At 41.5% G+C, this 22,597-nt stretch overlaps 1 protein-coding gene and 1 pseudogene across 1 annotated transcript; both read right to left on the reverse strand.

Annotated features, from left to right (window-relative positions):
• Positions 1 to 12,266: 12,266 nt before the first annotated feature.
• Positions 12,267 to 12,815, reverse strand: LOC136548393 (uncharacterized). Its single transcript, XM_066539942.1, has 2 exons — positions 12,492 to 12,815; positions 12,267 to 12,389 (listed from the first exon to the last, which is right to left on the reverse strand). Exons 1-2 carry the CDS (start codon positions 12,813 to 12,815, stop codon positions 12,267 to 12,269), a joined length of 447 nt encoding a protein of 148 aa, XP_066396039.1.
• Positions 12,816 to 14,217: 1,402 nt separating this feature from the next.
• Positions 14,218 to 17,578, reverse strand: LOC136551331 (uncharacterized; annotated as a pseudogene).
• Positions 17,579 to 22,597: the final 5,019 nt, after the last annotated feature.

Here is a 22,597-nt window from a genome sequence, read left to right on the forward strand (position 1 = left end):
AACACATCACTTTTGTCCACTAGAAAGAATACCCAAGTATATCTAGTATAATCATCCATTATCACAAAGCCATATTTGTTACCACAATGCTAGTGTATTGAGTTGTCCCAAACAAATCCATGTGTAATTACTCAAATGCTTTTCTTAGGATGGGTATTTCCAACTTGTTTGCTGGCTTGACAAGAGCTACAAAGCTTATCCTTCTCAAACACAGTATCTTTCAAGCCTCTAACCAAGTCATGCTTAACCAATCTATTCAAATGTTTCATTCCAACATGACCAAGCCTTCTATGCCATAACCAACCCATGCTAGACTTAGTGAACAAACATGTAGATAATTTAGCTTCACTAGCATTCAAATCAACCAAGTATAGATTTTTATGTCTAAAGCCTTTGAAGATCAAGTTAGAGCCATCTACACTTATGATCTCTACATCATCTACCACAAATATGCATTTGAAACTAAGATCACACAATTGAGCCATGGATAGCAAGTTAAAATTCAAGCTCTCTACTAGCAACACATTCAAAATACTCATGTCATTGGATATTGCAATCTTACCAAGCCATTTGACCTTGCCTTTGCCATTGTCACCAAATGTGATACTATCATAACCATCATTGCCATTGGTGTTGATTGAGTTGAACATTCTTGCATCACTGGTCATGTGTTGAGTGCACCCACTATAAAGAACCCAATGCCTTCCTCTGGCTTTGTAATTGACCTACAAAAGAAGATCAATTCTTTTTAGGTACCCAAACTTGCTTGGGTCCTTGAGTGTTAGTGACCAAGCTCTTTGGCACCCAAATAGCTTTCTTCTTTGAGCCCATCCATGGTGTGCCGATGAACTTAGCTTTCACACCATTTGTACCCTTAGTAAGCACATAGAAAGAATTAATTTTAATTGAGGATACATTACCATTTTTGCTCTTGTTCTTGCATTCATGCTCTTTATGACCAACTTGCTTGCAACTAGTGCAAAATTGACCATTGTTCTTCATAAAACTAGTCTTGTTAGGAGCAAAGGCCACCTTGCCTTTCTTGGGGGTATAGCCCAATCCCTCTTTATAGAGAGAAGCTCTTTGGCTACCTAAGCACATAAGCAAGCGGTCCTCACCACCATAGGCCTTAGCCAAGGTGTGAGTGAGCTCATTGACCACCTTCTTTAGGGTCTCATTCTCAACCATTAGTAAGGCATCACAAGTGAAACCATCACTACTAGATGAGGTGGAAGTAGAAGTGCTACAAGAAGGGTTAGTGGGAGCAACAATGATAGGCGTATATAATGATTCATCAATTAGATCACAAGTTAAGCCTACATTACATGTCTCAACATGCTTCTTCTCATTTTGCTCATCAAGCAAAGAGGAATGAGCTTTTTCAAGCTTCTTGTGAGCCTTGCCAAGCTTCTCATGGGCTTCCTCTAGCCTCTCATGAGATGCATTGAGCTCATCAAAGGCTTACTTAATGGCTTTTAGTTCCTTACACAAGCTTTTGCGTTCTCTTCTCTTAATGTCAAAGTGTTCTTTAGTATCATCTAGCATGTCAAGTAGTTCATCCTTAGTTGGTTCATCATCATCACTATCACTTTCATTTTCATTATCATGTTCCTCATCACTTCCATCATCACAAGTTTGTACCTTAGTGGCCTTAGCCATGAAGCATGATGGAGTGTCGAAGAGAGAAGGCTTCTCATTAATAGCAATGCTTGCAAGGGCCTTCTTCTTGGTGGTCTTGTCATTATCACTATCATCATCATCACTTGAGGAAGCATCACTATCCCAAGTGACCACATATGAACCACCCTTCTTCTTCTTCTTAAAGGTCATTTTGTCCTTCTTCTCTTTCTTTTTATTCTTGTCCTTCTTCTCGTTCTTCTTGTTGTCATCACCGTTGTCGCTATTATATGGGCATTGAGCAACAAGATGATCCTTGCTTCCACAATTGAAGCACCTTCTTGACTCTTCCTTGTTCTTGGATGAAGATTTCTTCCTTCTAGCACGGTAGCCTTTCTTCACCATGAACTTGCCAAATCTCTTGACAAAGAGAGACATCTTCTCATCATCATCATCATCCCATGAACTATCATCTTCACTTGATGTGTCTTGCTTTGCCTTGCCCTTGGATGATGTGGCCTTGAATGCCACACTCTTCTTCTTGTCATCCTTCTTCTCATCTTTCTTCTCCTTCTTTTCTTCCTTCCCATTATCATCTCTATATGTGTCATTGGTCATTATATCTCCCAACACTTGGTTTGGTGTTATGGTGTCTAAACCACTCCTCACTAGAATAGTGACCAATATGCCAAATCTTGAAGGTAAGCATCTCAAGAACTTGTGGGAGAAGTCCTTGTTCTTCACCTCTTCTCCAAGTGCTTTGAGATCATTAACAAGCACTTGAAGCCTATGAAACATCTCTAACACACTCTCATTCTCCTTTATCTTGAAGCTTGCAAACTTCTCCTTGAGAATGTATGCCTTTGCACCCTTCATGGCTTGAGTGCCCTCAAATCATTCCTCCAACTTCTTCCATGCCTCATGAGCTCTCTCAGTGTTCTTGATTTGCTCAAATGTTCTCTCATCCAAAGCATCATGGATGGCACTAAGAGCAATGCCATTATTTTGGAGAAACATTTCTTCGGCAGCGGTGGGAGCCTCTTCATCATCAATCTCAATCTTGGACTCTACCACCTTCCAAACCTTTCTATTGATTGACTTGATATAAGTTGTCATCTTAGCCTTCCAATAGGGATAGTTTGAGCCATCAAATTGGGGTGGCTTCTTAGTGTTGTTGATTTGAGCCATTTTTACACCGAAGGTTGTTAAGCCTCAAATCACAGTGACCATGACTCCGATACCACTTGAAAGGTCCTAATGGCTAGAGGGGGGAATAGACTATTAAAAAATTCTACAACAACACTTAGCGAACCGGTTAGACAATTATGAGGCGATGCAAGTGTTGCGCTAGCCTACTAAAATTGCAAGACACCTACCACAATTCTAGTTTCTATAGTTTCTATCCACACAATGGCTATGTCACTACACTAAATTAGTATGCTCTCAAAGACTAACTAAAGAGCCACACTAACCAAACTAACAAGCTCTCCCGACTAGCTACACTAAAGAGCTTGACAACTAGTTTGCGGTAATGTAAAGAGAGAGAGCAGGTTGGTTATACCGCTGAGTTGATGAATGAACCAATCAATCACAAGAGTGAATACTAATGAAGACCAATCATCTTAGAATCAAATGATGACACAATGATTTTTTATTGAGGTTCACTTGCTTAGTGGTAAGCTAGTCCTCGTTGTGGTGATTCACTTACTTGGAGGTTCACGCGCTAATTGGCATCATACGCCAAACCCTCAATAGGGTACCGCACAACCAACACAAGATGAGGATCACACAAGCCACGAGTAATTTACTAGAGTACCATTTGCCTCTCCGCTGGGGAAAGGTCAAGAACCCCTCACAATCACCATGATCGGAGCCAGAGACAATCACCAACCTCCGCTCGATGATCCTCGCTACTCCAAGCCATCTAGGTGGTGGCAACCACCAAGAGTAACAAGATAATCCCATAGCGAAACACGAACACCAAGTGCCTCTAGATGCAAACACTCAAGCAATGCACTTGGATTCACTCCCAATCTCACAAAGATGATGAATCAATGATGAAGATGAGTGGGAGGGCTTTGACTAAGCTCACAAGGTTACTATGTCAATGCAAATGGCCAAGAGAGTGAGCTAGAACCAGTCGAACGGTATTTATAGACACCCCTAAACAATAGAGCCGTTGGATTAATTATTGGGCTGACTGCGCATCGACCGGACGAGCAGGTCGTGTGCACCGGACGCATTCGGTGGGTGACCGAACACATCAGGTCACCTATGTCTAGTCGCTGTCTGACCACCATGTGTCCCATTCAAATGAAGTAGTCGTTGCTGCCATGAGTCCCACACTCAACTGAGACCGGACGCATTCGGTGTGAATGACCGGACACAGGAGACTTAGTGTCCGGTTGAGTCCAGAGAGCTCTCAGAACCGCTCTAGGCCGACTGGACATGGGAGACGCAGCGTTTGGTCGAGTCCAGAGAGCTCCCATAGCCAATCTAGGCCGACCAGACGCGTCCGGACACTTTAGACCAAACGCTCCCAGAGTCCGATCAATTTTAGCGCTGCACACCCGAGACTCGCTGGTTCACACCGGATGCATCCGATCGCTCTCTGAAATCTAGTACCGAGCTATGTCACATTGACCTGATGCTGAATAGTAACTCCTTAGTGTTCGGTCACTCCACTGAGCTAGAGTCCGGTCATTAATACCGGACGCGTCCGGTCGCCATACTGGACGCGTCCGGACACTCTGTGACCAGCGCGACTAACTCATTTTCAACTCTATCTTCTTTACCCTTGCTCAAATGTGCCAACCACCAAGTGTATCACCTTGTGCACATGTGTTAGCATATTTTCACAAATGTTTTCAAGGGTGTTAGCACTCCACTAGATCCTAAATGCATATGCAATGAGTTAGAGCATCTAATGGCACTTTGATAACCGCATTTTGATACGAGTTTCACCCCTCTTAATAGTATGGCTATTAATCCTAAATGTAATCACACTCGCTAAGTGTCTTGATCACTGAAATGAAATGGCTCCTACCACTTATACATTTGCCTTGAGCCTTTCATTTTTCTCTTTCTTCTTTTCAAGTCCAAGCACTTGATCATTACCATGGCATCACAATCATCATGTCATGATCTTCATTTGCTTCATCATTTGGAGTAGTGCTACCTATCTCATAATCACTTTGATAAACTAGGTTAGAACTTAGGGTTTCATCAATTCACCAAAACCAAACTAGAGATTTCAATACCTCACGAGTTCAGTGTCGACACGCTTGTGCACACATGGAGCCCTAGCTTTGTGCCTTACCGAGACCCTAGAGAGTGGCCTCCATCTGATGGGCCAAAGTACACTATGGATCTAGCTTACCATTGGAACAAGCGTGGATCTAAGAAGAGGACGAGGCACAAGATGGTTATGGATCAAATACCTGGAAGAACGAGGCATGGGAGAGGAACCCTATTTCTTACTAACCCCGAGCAATACAAGTGTGGCAAGTGCGGTAGACTGGGCTACAATTCACGCACGTGCCATTGGCAGATTAGTGAGGTGCGACCATTGATTGTGTTCATTATTTCATATTTATCGTATTGCTTCCATTAATTATGTATGTCTCAATTTATGCTTCTAATTATGTTAATTTTATGTTTTAATGTATATTGAATTTCCATTTCAATGACTTTCTTTTTTTATAGGATGGCACAATTCCACCTGCTAAACCCGGCCTTCGACGAGCAAAACCGAGGACGTCTCATAGCGAGGGAGGCAGGTAATAATCTATACCTTTTGATTCAAATTATTGTAATGAGAAGAATATATGTGTTCGTGGAATAATGGGAGACCATGTTTTATTCCATGCAGGACCTTCCCATCCTTCGTCCTAGAACCCACAAAGGGTTCTTGGACATGCAGTACGACGACAGGTACACTCCTTTCCTGCAAAGAGCTAGCCTAGATGTTATCTCTTTTCAGGTTCACCGTGGGTTGCCCACGTTCAACTCCGCGGCCATAACTACACTGGTTGATAGGTATTATCCAGAAACATTGCTTTCCTATGGATTGGTTATTCGCTTGCCTTTCTAACGTCTAATCCTGCTTTGCCTAAAATGTAGGTGACGGTCGAAGACTCACAACTTTCACTTGTCTTTCAGAGAGATGACAGTTACGCTCCAGGACAGTCAGAAGATGCTAGGTCTAAGGATTTATGACAACGTAGTGACTAGGTCATGCATGTCAAAAGGTTGGAGAGCATGAGTAGAGGCCTTCCTTGGGCATAAGGTTCCTGGCGGTGAGCAAGGAGGTCATACTTCTGGCGTTCTTATCTCCTGGTTTAGGCAAGAGTTTGCACAGTGCCCTAATGAGGCAGACGATGAGATAGTTCAATACTTCTGTAGGGTGTGGATCCTACACTTGTTTGCCTATGTTTTCTTCCCCAACACAATGGGGACACTACGTCATGGATGTGGGTCCACTGCCTCACCGACAAGGACTAGGTGGGTCAGTAAGTTGGGGCTCTATAGTGTTGGCCTCTCTTTACTAGCAGCTTTGCGAGGCATGTCATCAGACTTTAGCCTCAACCTCACTTGGAGGAAGCGTGTACCTACTCCAGTTGTGGATGTGGGTTCATGGGTCTGGCTCATCGTGATTGGTTCTCAGGGGTTCCTCCATGTCGATGGCCGATGTTTGCTTACCTTTGGGACCATGCTAGAGTTCCGCACGTGAGGTCAGAATGGGCGTACATTGAGTTCACAAACGAGCTAGACACACTGATGGCCTCTAGTGTAAGTAAATATTATTTCCCATGCTGATTTCAAATGGTTTAGCATATTATCTAACATCTTATTTCGAACTATTGTAGGTTATGTGGGAGACATACGGTGTAGAGGGGGCACTTCCTTTTTAGTTGAGCTAGTTGTGTGGGTAGGATGACGACCTCTACAGTATGGGGTGTCCTCTAATCTGCTTCTATGTTGTCGAGTACCACCTGCCACATAGAGTTGCACGCCAATTCGGTGTACGATAGCTTTGGCCACCAGAGCCGTTCTCGACTTCAGTTGACTTACACAAGTGTCCTGCTATTTCAATTGTCCTGTTGTAGTCCATTTGCCTTCATTCCTATATGAGTTGAAGTAACGACGATGTTCGTGCATTTTTCATATGGTCATGGATATGGTTTGAGATGAATGTGGAATATATTTGTATATCTGTACATGTATGGATTGCATATATTGATGTCATATTTGTGTTTGGTTTGCATCAAAAAACAAGGGATACTCTGCCAAAATTTTCTGTAGAAATTTGAATTACTTCCTATAAAAACTTCACTAACAATGACCTACGTGACTTGTAGGATTGATCATCAAAAGAACAGGAAGATTTTCGACTGGGCTCAGCACCACCACTCATAAATGGAACAGTGGGAGCTCCTGGAAGCCAACGTGGACAAGAATGACGAGCCGCATATGAACCATGAGTATAGGCGCTACCAAGCTTGGTACCAAGCCACGACACGTTGTAGGCTGAGGGTACAATGGACACAAGATGACTACGCCGACATCGAGTCCTCCGACGACGAAGACACGGCATATGACCAAGCTACTCGTGTAGGAACGCAGGTGGAGACAACACCAATCTTGGATAGAGTGGTAAGTCAGTTGCCTTAGTTTTCTCAGTTCAGTTGCATACCAACACACATATTTTATGTCTTACTAACTTGCCGTTGTCTTCTTCATTGCAAGGAAACACCGTCCGAGAGTAAGTGACAACGACACACGTAACTTCCTAGACGTAAGCTTCTCAAAAACCAGGAAAAAAATATTACGTTACATTCTTTAGGTTGACTAAATTTTGTACAACAGAGACTGGCACGTCGGCTATGTCGTGTGGCTACACGTTGTGGTTATAGGATAGCCATGATACGAGATGTGCACGTTCCTTCCGTAGGCATGGGAGGATTGGGTTCGTCTAGACACGCACATATAGGGTCCATAGGCCACGGCGTAGCGTACGAGGACGAGGACAATGAGGAGGTGGACCAGAGGCACGAGGAGTTTGGGCCGTCTCAGCTCATCGATGTTCCTTTGACACAGCCTTCATAGCCAGCAGCATGTAGACGACGCTCACCTAGCCATTACACTCCCAGCACCGACGCTCTTCGTAAGGGCAAGGGTAAGACTAGGAGGCACATGTAGACTAGTGGTAGATTCTATTATGGACTACTATGGATTTTGTGGACTTTTAGCATGGTCTTTTATGTATTGCATGGACTATTACTCTGGACTGTATGGACTATTATTATGGACTGTATGGACTACTATGAACTTTATGGACTATAATTAATGACTGTGTGAACTATTAATATGATCATGTGTATGGTTTAAGATGAAAGTGGTATATATTTGTGTACTTGTACATGTTGTATTGTGGTCATATATTCATGTCATTTTTGTGTATGGATTATATAAAAAAATAGGGGAAACTCTATCAAATTTTTTTGGCAAAAGTACATTTGTGAAGTACAGCTATAGCATCTAGCCTTTTTAGTGATTTTTCATGTCACCATCATATCATACATAGACTTTTATAGATGAATTGATTGCGCGCACGAATCTAGCCTTTTCAGTTGGGCTTTTAAATAGCCTTTTTAGTCTGATTTCAAATAGTGATTGAAAGTCTAAATTCGAATAGCCTTTTCAGTCAACGAATCTAGGCTTTCTAGTGTCCTTCGATGTAGGCTTTTCAGTGATTCTAAGTAGGCTTTCTAGGAGCATTTACAATATAATACAATGGCTAGTAAACCTGCCTCCGCCTATATATATGCGTTCCAGGATGCATTGCTAACCAAAACCAAAATCAAACTAGTATTAGATTTCATTGGAGTAGGAATGTCTGGAGGGTCGTCTAGAGGAAAGGGTTTCGACAGTGGGAGAGAAAAGAGAGGACCAAGGGAACTCCCATTGTGTGGGAGGGGTCTCTTGGTCCTGATTTCTTTGAGGGACTAGTGTATCAGCTTTCTCCCAAGAGCAAGAGTGGTTTCATCAAAGAGTGCCCTCTCAGATGATACGATAACCGAAAGGAAGATTGGCCAAAAATGCATGCACGGTGAGCACTGCTTAGTGCAGATATTCACTGAGGGGGTGGATGGAGGTCGCCGCTTCTTCAAATACCCACGAGTAGGGATGAAAACGGGTCAGATACGGACGGATATCACCGATATTACATTTGTTTTTATATTTTTGTCCGGATTCGGATTCGAATACGGATAGTGTCAACTATGTCAGATAGGATATGATTGGATATCGACATCATAAATATGTGATTTGAGTATTCAGATACGGATATGGTATCGGATGTTGGATATCCAGAATCGGATACGGACAGATCTCAACCCCTCTAAACGGATTTGGTTTCGAATACGGTCGGAAAATATCCGTACCGTTGACTCGGATACGGACAGATCTCAACCCCTCTAAATGGATTCGGTTTCGAATACGGTCAGAAAATATCCGTACCATTTTCATCCCTACCCGCGAGCATGGGTAATTGCTATTACTATTCATTTGTTAAATATGTTTCTTGATTGCACTACAACTTATAGGATATACTTATTACAGTCTTCCGAGTCTGAAGAAAACTACGGGTTCACTAGGTGGGTCAATCCTCGACCAATTTATCCGCATCAGCAGTACATCTACTACCTGTAGGATCATATCTTCGATTCAGAAAGGGGAGTTAGTAGCGGTTACAAGGATGATGAAGACAACAACAACAACAATGGTGATGGTTCCTAGGAGCCACTTTGCAATGATCTATATTGCACCTGCCCTAATCACAAGAACAAGGGGCCTCCGCCACCCCTGCCACCACCAACAACAACAATGAGAGGATACTGTGGAGAAGGTGCAACACAATTTGCTATGTGGCCACACTACTAGGAGGAACCTATCTTATTCACATGCCACATCCATGTGTTTGTTGTTTAGTTTAATTACCTAAGACATGTTAGGTTTAGTCGAAGAACCTCTGTACCCTTGTTTGGTACATGTTCTCACATGCTATTTCATGTGCTTGTTGTTGGCTTCAATTGCCTAAGGCATGTTAGGTTTAGTCCAGGACCTCTATACTCTAGTTTGGTACATGTTCTCACATGCCATTTCATGCGTTGTGCGTGTTGAATTACGTAATGCACTACTCCAGAATATTAACATGAATATTATGACCACAAATAATGAAAACAACAACACAATGAAAAGTCCAATACTAGGGCACAGTAAACAACATAATAATACTAAAAGTACATGCCAATACAATAATACTAGGAGCATTTACAACACAATATAACGGCTAGTAAACCTGCCTCCACCTATATATATGCGTTCCAGGATGCATTGCTAACCAAAACCAAAATCAAACTAGTATTAGGTTTCATTGGAGTAGGAATGTCTGGAGGGTTGTCTAAAGGAAATGGTTTCGATAGTGGGGGACAAAAGAGGGGACAAAGGGAACTCCCATTGTGTGGGAGGGGTCTCTTGGTCCTAATTTCTTTGAGGAACCAGTATATCAGCTTTCCCCCAAGAGCAAGAGTGATTTCACCAAAGAGTGCCCTCTCAGAGGATACGATAACCGGAAGGAAGATTGGCCAAAAATACATGCATGGTGAAGACTGCTTAGTGCAGATGTTCACCGACGGGATGGATAGAGGTCGCTGCTTCTTCAAATACCCGCGAGCATGGGTAATTGCCATTACTATTTGTTTGTTAAATATGTTTCTCGATTGCACTACAACTTATAGGATATACTTATTACAGTCTTTCGAGTCCGAAGAAAACTGTGGGTTTACTAGGTGGGACGATCCTCGACCAATTTATCTACATCAGCAGTACATCTACTATCTGTAGGATCGTATCTTCGATCCAGAAAGGGAAGTTAGTAGCGGTTACAAGGACAATGAAGATAACGACAACAACAATGGTGCCGGTTCCTAGGAGCCACTCTGTAATGATCTATATTGCACCTGTCCTAATCACAAGAATAAGGGGCTTCCGCCGCCACCCCGCCACCACCATCAACAACAATGAGAGGATACTATAGAGAAGGTGCAACATAATTTGCTATATGGCCACACTACTAGAAGAAATCTATCTTCTTCACATGCCACATCCATGTGTTTATTGTTTGGTTTAATTATCCAAGGCATGTTAGGTTTAGTCAAAGAACCTCTGTACCCTTGTTTGGTACATGTTCTCACATGTCATTTCATGTGCTTGTTGTTCGCTTCAATTACCTAAGTCATGTTAGGTTTAGTTCAGGACCTCTGTACTCTAGTTTGGTACATGTTCTCACATGTCATTTCATGTGTTGTACGTGTTGAATTACGTAATGCACTACTCCAGAATATTAACATGAATATTATGACCACAAATAATGAAAACAACGATACATTGAAAAGTCCAATACTAGAGCACAGTAAACAACACAATAATACTAGAAGTACATGCCAACAAACTAAATAACACAGTACATGATCTAAGTACGTCCATACTTGAAGTGCATTACATGACAACACAATGAAAAGTCCAAGACTAGATAATATTGTTCATGAATAAACCATAAAACTAGCAAGTCATGGAGACTACTGAGTGCAACGAGGCCACTTTTCATTCCTCATGGCATCGGGATTCTCCTCTATCGCTTCTTTCGCTCAACGCGCACACTCTAGCTTCTCTCTCTCCTCCCTGTACACAGCAATACGCCTCCTTTCCTCATCTTCCTTGTGCTCTTTTTCTGCAGCCTCCCCTACGTCTCTTCTCCTTCATCTCCTTGTCCTCTGCCTCCCACTTCAACAGTTTCTACATCCACTCCTTGTCTTCCTACTTGATCTCAGTGTCGATCCACTATTCAAAATCACAGAGCGGTGGAGAGGTCTACAATACATTTAAATGTTACACACCAAATAAACTATGCATGACTTCATATGACAAAATAATTATTACACAACATCAATTTCTTACCATCTTGTTAATGTGGCGCTGACGAAGTGTAGGCTCAAACGTAAAATTGGCACACATCCGATACCTCTGCCTATACGTGCCCTCTTCATCGGACTGGGCTACCTTGCAAAGTTCACCGTAAAAGCACATGGACACTAAAACACCACTAGGCAGAGGCAATGGATCGAAGGCATTTTCGATCATCCGACCATAACTACAATTCAACCAATTTCATTGTAAGAACCGAAAGCAATAAACCCTAAAACCTAAACCTAGGATGTCTCATTTGATGAACAACAATGAACCCATAATATAACATGATACGTTGAGGTTAGCTTGGCTTGCTAGCTTCTCCACGCCTTGACATCCTACGGTTGAATAATACAAATATTAATATATACCAAATCGATGTGAAAAAAAAAATTAGGAGGGAAGTGATGATACCTTGCTCTCGAAGATCTATGGATCAAATCTAAGTTTCCAAGATCTAATATGATGATTCTTGAGGTATGGCGAAGTGGGGAGAGAAAAACCCGAGAGGGAGGAGTAAGAAAAAGAAGAAGCCTCGGCCAGAAAAGGGGGTGCTTATTTTAAACAGCAGCACGGCGCCGTAGATCTTGACACCGTGCTCGGCGCTAAGGCGCCAAAGTCTATGGCGCAGTGCTATCTATCATGCCACCGTCACATTTGCATCGACGTCTATGTGGCCCCGAAACCGAAGCACCAAATATGCTGACGCCGAGACATATTAGCTCAATTAACCTGGCGCCGAGCTGAAGGTCCAAGGATTTGTAAAAAACTTAAAAACAAAAGGAAAAACAAAAAAAATCGGAGACATAGGGGCTGCCCGGGGAGACGATGGTTATCCGTATTACCAGATAGGTGAGCATGTAGATACCGGCCATGAGGGAGGTGGTGGCGGACCAGCGTCGGCGCACGAGGATGCCGTAGAGGTTGGCGACGCTGACCGGCCAGAGGAAGTCGAGGTCGAGCCAGACGAGGCCGCGGAAGAAAGGCGGCCGGTCGGCCACGATGTAGTTGTCGAACTCGGCGATGAACCACCGGAACACGTCCACCAGCGGCGGCGGGTAGAGGCTCAGCGGGAGGACGACCTGGGAGTCGAACAGTGGCGCCGCCACGGCCATGATCAGCGAGAAGAGAGCCGCCACCGCGTCCAACGCCGACGAGGCCACAGCCATTGCGATTGCAGGTAGTACCTGCGATGTGATGTTGGTTTGATTGAGTGCTTAATTGGTTGAGCGATGGGAAGAGGTGACGTGCCATGTGCAAATTTTACTCTCTTCATCTCTATCTAGTACTATAGAATTGTTTGCCAGCGTGTCGCAACATGGAGGCTATGGCCTGATGCTGCCACTGCCAGCTTCGAAGCCATTGACGAACTGGTGATTCTAGAATTTTTTTTATCTGGTTTTCGATGTCTTACATTTTGCGTGAAGAGACATGGAGAAGACATGATGCATACTCTCTTATTGTTTAAATTTTTTAGATGCATAGTCGAATTTATATACATATAACTAGAAAAGCTAAAAGGACTTACAATTTAGACGGAGGTATTTCGCTTGTTGGTTTCAGCTATGGCTTATCAGTCAGTCAATAGTATTTTTCTCTCATAACAAACTAGTATCAGCCAGACTTATCAACTCAAAAACCAACCAGCGAACAGGCTGAAAGTGGAACAAAAGTTGAGAAGACGGAAAGAGGTATTGCTTAAGTGGAACAAAGGTACTGAAGACGTGTATGCAACTACAATTTGAATTAAATAAAAATGAGCCTGCCTTGAGAGATGACACGTGCGCAGTCAGTTTACTGCTAGATCAACGAAAAATTGTAAGTTGATATATATATATATATATACACACACACACACACACACACACACACATATAATACACAAAGAAGCTACTTTCAGTATCCAGCAAATCGTAAACATACAATAACTTTGAAAGATCAACGAAGATAACAGATCTTCAAAAAAGGACTATACTAATAGCAAACATGCGCTCACGATTAGCTTAGCCGCACTGGAAAGTAGGCATTTCAGGATTCTTCAAGCAGCACACACAACGATAAAAGGAGAAGACAGGAACACGTCAATTCCACACACCCATCTCAGTTTCCAGATATGAGATATGGAGCGTAGTACATACAGTACATGCTAATGCTGTTAAAGTTTCAAATGCTAGTGTGCAAGCACTGCTAAGGTGCGAACAATAGCCGTGACCAACTGGTATAGCCACCAAAATGTCCACAATGGATGTAATAACAAAGACAAACAGGTGAGATGAAACCTAAAGCGAGAGCCAGCCAGCAAAAGGCTTAACATAGTGGCATCAGGTAGCAAACTAATGAATTGGCCTGTTTACATGACACAAGGTACAGTTAACAACCAAAATAAACAATCCAGTACCACAGCTTTGTCAACATCGCACTGCAGAGAAAACAAATGAATAGTTAACAATAGCTGAAGAAGTGCCATGTGTTCAATCATGCTAAACTAGTCTATTCAAATTTATGATACATTGTCAAAACCATACCTTGACTTTTCATGGTGCCAAAATCCTCTATCAAATCGCCAATGTTTCACTTGGTTTTTCTGACCAGTAAAACTTCTGGTAGTGATGCAGGATCAAGTTCCAAGTAACCACAAAGATGGTCGTTTTCATTTGTCAAGCGGAAGGCAGGAATCTGATGAGAGAACATAATCAAGTCACTCCTTGCTATTCTCATGGAACTCCTGGATTCACCTTTCTGCTCTGGCATGAATACTGTGCTAAACCCCTCCACTTTAGTAAGACATGACACTGTTATATTTCCATTAGAAATCTCCATGACCTCGACCAGAAAATATCCACATCTACTGTAATCTTCGAAGCTCCATGCACGGCTCCAGTTCTTGTATATAGCCCATACCTGGCCAGTACATGGAAGGATTTCATATTTTTTTCCCTTTACCCGTCAGCGTCACCTCCATATTGTGAGAGAAGACTTCTGTACAATCATAGATTTCACTTTGCCTGCTGACTTCAAATATTCCACAGCCAATAGACAAACCATTTTGTGCCAAGCGCTTCTCCACTTGTTCACATGGACAGTGCTCAAGCCACTTTATGTTAATTCTGCAGTCTTCTGAATCGACGCTCTTTATTAAACCATAGTACTTTGGGAACTTGTCAGTATCACAATACAGTGCCCATACTTGCCCTTTCTTGAATTTGTCAAATGATCTCAAACTAGTAAAGTTGCAAAACTCTGTATCAGGGTAACAAAAGCTAGTTGGAGATTCTGGTGGAGAGCTATCATTCCACCCATCACCACAATGATCAATCACTGAAGCTTCTGAGCCATTATCTTGTTCAATCTTTGTATTCTGATTCAATTTCTCAACTTCATCCTTCACATCTGTACCAGTACCATCCTGACTCTGTTCGGTCTTTCCAACTGGCACTTTACAAGAGCTGGTAGATGAAACATTACATGCAGTGTTACCATCTCTGGTGCTCATAAAACTGCTGTCAAGGTTCACAGGAGTAAACGCTTTCTCCAAATTAGAAGGTAGTGATGCAGTATCCAGCTCAAGAGCACCATTTGGGATGTGTTTCCTCTCAGTTTCTGCCAACCTGTGAAAAGGGATGCTGTGCGAGAAACTAAGGGTGTTGCCACTAGGTATCAGAAATGGTGCTTCATTGCTTGATTGAACAAATAAGCTGACAAAACCTTTAATCTTTACCAAGGGAACCACATAAGTGCCTAAACCCGTAGCAAAGTCTGAGGTGATTTCAACAATATCATAATCATAATGCCTATGATCATCGGAATCTGAACTCCACTTGATGTCCCATCCCCTGAAAAGTGCCCAAACTTCACCTTTCTTAGGATAAATCTCATATCTGTTCCTCTTCCTTCCTTTTGTCCAAGAAACAACATGAGAAAACATCTTGGTATCTTCAGTCAAGAGTGTTGTTCCAACTCTGCAATTTCCACATGCAACAGGCAGCTCCTTAGAAGACCATTCCTTCTCAGCATCACACAAAGGATCATGCTCTAGCCATGTGTACTGCAACATGAAGTTTGGAGAGTAAACCTGATTAATTCGAGCATAGTATCTTGGCATGCCATCAAGATCATCATAAATTGCCCATATCTGATCAACTGTGAATCGATCTGCATCCCTGTTTTTCTCAAAGTCGTAGAAATCTGAATCTGGACATGAAACTGTAATATTGCAGGGAATACTATTGTTCACAGATCTAGCAGCAGCATCGCTTCCAGTTCCAGAACTTGCAGTTTGTTGTTTTCTTTTTGTTCCTTGCAACACATTGTGATTTAAGCCACTGATCACTTCTTCTTTTTCATTTGTCATCTTCTCTTTGCTTGGAATACTATATTTGTGTTGGCTGTTTGCTTCAGCAACTTCATTTTCTGTTGTATGATCACTTTTGCCACCAGTATAGGAAGAATGTTCTTTTCTTTGCAGGAGAATCAGGAAGATGATCACTAACCTTTCCACACCCATCAGACCCATCTTCAACAATGACATTATTTCTCTGCTGGCTTGCTATACAAGGATGCTGCCCAGATGGTTTATCTGCACTTGTGGCAGTAAGAACATCATCTTTCGTAGCAACCTGGCTACCATTTATGGCAACAGGATGACTGGATCCTGTAGCTACCTCCTTTCCCTTCATTTGCTCGTTTACTAGATGAACTTTATCAGAATTCACAACTGGTGATTTAGTTCTTTCTTCGCCATTTTCATCATTGAATGATGGCCTTGTAATCATTTCTCTATTACAAGCCCCAGCTTCAGCCATAAGGTTACTGTTTGCAGTTGCATTATTGTTCGGGAAGGCTGCCCCTTGAGAACTCGCTACATTCTTTGATCCTGAATTGAAAGGGGGTTTTGTAGATTGTGGCTGGGTAGTGACAGAAGTATTCTTATCCACAACTTTCGGAGATTGCTGTTGATGGTCAGTGACAGGAGTTTGATGACCATTGACAGGGTTTTGCTGACAGGGGGCCCTTTGATAGTAGAGTTTTTGGTCAGATACATGTGTGGGTTGACTCAGAGGACACATTTCCTGTTGCATACCAGATCCACCCCATGGATGAGAATTTACCACATTCTTTTGCCCTGAACTGAAAGGGAATTTCTGTGATCGTTGTTGCTAGTTAATGTCTGGAGTTTGCTTACCAGAGACATCCTGAGGTTGCTGTTGCTGGTTGGGGACAGGAGCTTGATGACCAGTGATAGGATTTTGCTGAGTAGGGACACTCTGGTAATTGTGTTGTTGGTTGGCAAAGTGTGTCCATTGATTTGGGGGGAACATTTGGTGTTGCATCCCAAATCCAGTCAATGGATTTGATGCTTCCACTCCGACAGAAGGTTTCTTAGACAAATCATAAGCAAGGAAACTCTTTGAGCAGATCTGGCACCAGAGAACTTTCATCAACAAACTATATGGATACTGGTATTTGGTTCCACAAGTCAAGCAAATGGTCCAGAAAGTTGAATATCCAGCATCAGTGTTCTCCTTATTGGCCCTCTTAGCAACATAGTCAGTTTTCTTTGATGGTCGTCCACGCTTCTTTGGTGCAGATTTTGGAATAACTGAGTTCCTTTTTGAGTCATGACGCGAACGGTTTACTTTATCTGTCAGTATCATGTGAGCTTCTCCAATTAGCTTAAAGGCAGCTTCAGCACCCACAAACTTGTTCTTATCTGGATGGAGTAAGAGAGCAGGTTTGTGGTATTGTTTCTTGAGTAACATGTCATCTGCAGTTGTTTCTACTTGAAGGATAACAGCTGAGAAATATTTTCAAGGCCAGGGAAAAGCTTTTGAGCCTTGAGGGCAATCCTTTTAGCACCAGCATAGTTTGCTTCTTGCAGCTTTACCACAGCTAAATCCTTAGCTCTTGAAGCTTCTTCCTTGTTGCACTCCATTCTGATGAACTGCCAAAGAGGGATTGGTTATTAATCTTGTGGAGTATTCTAACAGCAAAGTATATCGTTTGTCTTCATCAAGATCCTGCATAAGCAATAAGAGATCAGTTAGGTCATAGAATTGGAATATTCATACCAGTGTGTGATATATTAGCACTTTAGAACATATCAACTGGGTATGAAAGAGTACAAATATATAATTTCAAAAATAGCATTGCAAATTAAATACTAAGCCTTTCCTCTAGAGAATAAAATCCTATACTTTGGTAAATAATAAGGAGAATATCAATAAAACACAGCGGAAAAATGTTGATTGTTTCTACTAATATTGTGATTTGTTTATTGAACAAAAGAGAATGGATTATGTGAGTTCAAGCTCCTGTCTTTGCCATGTGAAGTCCTATTCTGTTGAATTTTTTCCAATTTCTTTTCATTTTTCTTCATTTCAACAGAAGAATTGATGAAAAGAAATTGAAAAAGTAGTTATTCATTTTTCTTCATTTCAACAGAAGCACAATACTTTATCCATGTGGAATGAGAATTGATGAGACTTGATCCTTTATAGATCTATGTTTTGTCTTTGTATTATTCTTTCATATTTTAACAGCTCTCAACACATGAGATAATTGTGGAATATAAACTCTCGTTGCACATCCCTTCTTACTTGTTTCCTGAAAATAACAACTAGCCATGAGAACAAGTCCCCTCTTGAACCTACTGCTTTGACACGCCTCTTTTATGAAAACAGAACATAAGCATATACATATTCATATTTGCCTGCCTTGTTACATTTCATCTGAAATCATGTAATTCCAGTATTCTAACGTTCTATTTTCATACATAATCCTATAACAGAACACCTAAAGTATATTAAGAACAGATCTTGAATGCTTTGCAGAATCATTTGTAACAATATGCTTTTGCCCTCTAACATCTCAGCGATTGCAAATGGAAATTTGGAACACCAACGAGAGCAATCAATTTGAAGATTTAATAACAAAAGATGCAGATATATGAAAGAATGAACTGAACAAGTGTAGATAGTTGGACTAATGTGACCTCTATTGCATTGATGCACTGAGACATACAAACTGACAAGTGATATGTATTCTCGACTATGATGAAATTTGCAAGGAAAACCCAAAAATATTGGGGAAATGAAATATCATATCCATTCTTGTTTGCCAAATAACATCTCTTTAATAGATGTTCCATTACTTCGGTTTATGTAAATGGGACAGACACCAGAAACAGCAAGTAGTACAAACACATATTGTGCTGCAAACAGAACATGGATAAAGTAGTGTTTTAATATAAAGGGAACATCAAATCAGCAAATTTTCGCTCTTGAGTGTACAGAAGCAGACTTCTACAGTTACTCTGTATTCTTTGTCAACCAGCATTTACCAATTGGGCATATCATAACACAACAGTGGTTTTTTCCTTGCCAGAACTACAACTGATAAAGAACCGTTCATAAGATCATATACAACTCCTAAGAATCCAGCAGAACTTAATTGCCTTAACTTTGCCCACTGTACGACAACCTTAAAGCACTTTGAAATTCAGCAAGATTTCATAACAGATCTACATGAGCCTAAATACACTAAGGGAGTAAGGGATGCATAGTTTCCCCAAAAGAATACATCAAACCATATAGGTCGCCACTTCTCTCAGTAAATCCAGTATGATCGACAAAAAAGACACATGAATTCCAGATTTTCTGGCGGCATTTTAATTTAGCAGGTGTGTCAAAAATCCAGAACTACAAAAATCTGCAGAGAGAAAAGCAATAGCTACAAGGATGGGGAATGGAGAAGAATACCGTGCAGTAGACAGTGACGGTGATAGATGGCAGGTGGTGGAGTGGATGCTGGTGGCTTCTTGTTGCATGCAGACTGGCCATACAATGAAAACACAATCATAAGAAATGCACTAATGTTTTTTTTTGAAACAAGAAATGCACTAATGTATGCAGAACCAAAATATAATGAAAACACAATCAATGAGACATTCATTCATTTTTTTTTTTTTTTTTGCATTGATGTGCCGGCAAATACACCAAAGTGCTATTACAGGTATTCTCTTGATGAAAATTTACATAAAAAACTAAACAAAGATGGGAAATAAATATCACATTTATTCTTGTTTTCCAAATGACACTCCATTTAGATATATCGTAATAAACTTGATTTTGTAATGCGCCCGTTGCACAAAGGCAAAACAGTACAGCACTCTAAGTAGCAAGCAATTCAAACAGGCAATGTGTGAATCACTCAAACGGTCAAACCCACGAGTTTCGGCCAGTGTTCATACTCTTCGAGTTAAATCCTACAAAAATTTAAAACGGATCTACGAGAAACGCCCACCCCTTTTCGCCCCTTCTCTGGTGAAGCCCCGCACGAGGACCACCAAGAGAAAAGTTCCCATCCCTGTTCTCCCGTCTCAGCCAAACGGAATGAACGCTACCACAGAATGCGGAAACACACGCACGCACCCACGCGGCCGCGCACATAGAGACACAGCTGTGGTTCCAAGATTCTGGCCACGACATTCCGTCGGGCGAGCAGGCGTGCGCTGGAGACCTAGAAAAAGGACATCGATTTCGCGGAGAGAAGAGGTGGAGGGACACGCAGACGGAGGCGGCGACGGCGGATGGAGACCGGGCGCGCCACGCTGCGCGCGGGCCGGGACCGGGAGGCGGGTAGGCGGAGGGCGGGAGGGGGGCCGGGGAGTGGAGACGCGCGGTGCTTGGGGTTGAGACCACAGCCTTGTTCGCGCGCCACGCCGCGCCGCTTTGGCCTCCGATCTCTCGCCGCGTTTGAAGCAGATGAAGGAAATCAGGTGGCGCGCAACTTCCCTCCAAAACGAAAAGCCCGCTATGCTCGGCCCCGTTCGGCTTGCTCTTTGGCTTTTTTTTTTTTTTAGCCGGAATAATATTTTTCTTTTATAATAATATAGTCGGAACAGTGTTTTCAGTCAGTTTCAGTCAAGTTTCAGACCAGCAAACAAGGCCGAAATAGTATTTTTCAGTCAGTTTCAGTCAAGTCTCCCTTTCACAACAACGAGCAAAGAGGGGAAAACGGGTATAGTATTGATTTGCTTCAATCGTCGTTTGATTTCTTTTTTCTTTTTGGGTGGATTCAAAAGTCGTTTGATATTATAGCTAAATTGGAGCCCAGTATTTATAGCTGGCTAATATATCATATTAGATGTGCTATTCTCATGTCTTTGTTTTGTCTAGAGAGGGTTGGTGAAGTTGAGAAGAGCAGTGCAAGGACGAAACAGTAATTTGGCACTCTATATTAGTTAGATTTGGCTAGCTAGTCCCGTTCGTGTGCCCTTAAATTCGGCTTAATCCGCTTATTTTTTCATCTGGAACAATGTTTTTCTCTTACAAATTCATCCAGCATTCTTCCAAACCATTCAGGTTCCTCCAGAATTCAGACAAGTGAACGGAGCCACAATTGTTAGCTAGGCACATCTAACTATTAGCTATCTTATTTAGTTGGACCTGTTCGGATCCATAGTAAATTATTATTAGAAATAGTGGATCCAGACGGGGGTTTAGTTATTTAAATTCTTTTCTAGTTCGGAAATGCTACATTTTTCTAGTCACCTTCAAAACCAAAAATCCAATTGTTTCTGCTCTTACATCTTTGGCAACAGCTAAGCTCTTCACGAAGCAGACATACTCCTAGACTTTATTTGGTTATTAACATATCATAGTTAACACCAGCTGGTTAGCTATTATGTGGGTTGTATATGGTTGAAATATTGAAAATGTCTAATGCCTTGTCATTGTTTTGTCTAGAGAGGATTAACAAAGCTAGAGAAAAGGGAGCAATGGAAGGACAAAATAGTATTTTGGCAATATATCAGCAGAATTTGGCTAGCTAATGAGATAGATATTAGTTGGCTTATTAGTTGAAGTTGTTTGGCATATCTCTAGTTTGATTATCAATGGAGTGATTCGGGGGTAGGTGGAAAGTGATCCTAGTGGAGATTGAATGAGGAGGTTTTTTTTAGCTCCTAGAGTAAATGGAGAAGTGATTCATATATGTTCCCACTAGAATCTGATTAGAATTTTGTTGTTTAGCTCAATGAGAAGTGATTCTCATAGAAAAGTCACTTCTTGTAAAACCAAAAGTCCAGTTGATTCAGATCTCACATCTTTGGCAACAACTAACCTCTTTGCCAGACAGGCAATATGGGAGAATTTGATTGTTTTGCTCCAAAATCTTAGCAGGACTATAAGCCAGGTTGGTTATTGAAACCTCCACAGAGCAAATCCAAGTATTTCTTATAAATAATTTGCTAATCCAATAAGTTTAGCGAGTTAACAAAATGAATAGCAACCTTAATTTATTTCCCCCTCCAATAGTTTCATATATTAGCTTCCTAAATGATTTTGCTTGGGAACTCAAAACTATTTCTAACCAACCAAATATTTTTTTTAACAGTTCCTTTGTCTCTTACTATTTTCTCACCTAAAACCCTTTATTTTCTTAATTTATTCATGCGTTCAATTTCCTCCAATCTCCCAAGAAACACTTTGGACGAGGAGCGAATACGGATCGACTGCGTAAACTTACAAGTTGGAGAGAATATTTGGCAACTTTTTTATTTTTAAAGAGCTCTTTCACCAAATTATTGGAGATTTTTTTTAATTTTTTATTAAAAGGTCAAAATAGGGAGATATTTTTAAAGAACTCTTGAGGATGCTCTTAGGACATACTCCCTCCTTCCCGAAAAGGAAGACGTTATGAGATGCGTGCAGATCAAACTTTCTTAATTCTGACTAGGTTTATAGAAAATACGTGCAATATTTATACCTCTAAATAAGTTTATTATAAAAATATATTCAACGATCTATCTAATAATACTAATTATGTATTATAAATATAGATATAAATATTTTTTATATATAATTGGTCATAGTTAAAAAGTTTGAGATAGAGGGATTATATGGTACTTCTCTCTCTCTCTCTTTTGGGTCGGGGGGGGGGGGGGGGGGGG

The sequence above is a fragment of the Miscanthus floridulus genome, chromosome 4, assembly GCF_019320115.1.
Source record: "Miscanthus floridulus cultivar M001 chromosome 4, ASM1932011v1, whole genome shotgun sequence".
Classification (NCBI taxonomy): Eukaryota; Viridiplantae; Streptophyta; class Magnoliopsida; order Poales; family Poaceae; genus Miscanthus; species Miscanthus floridulus.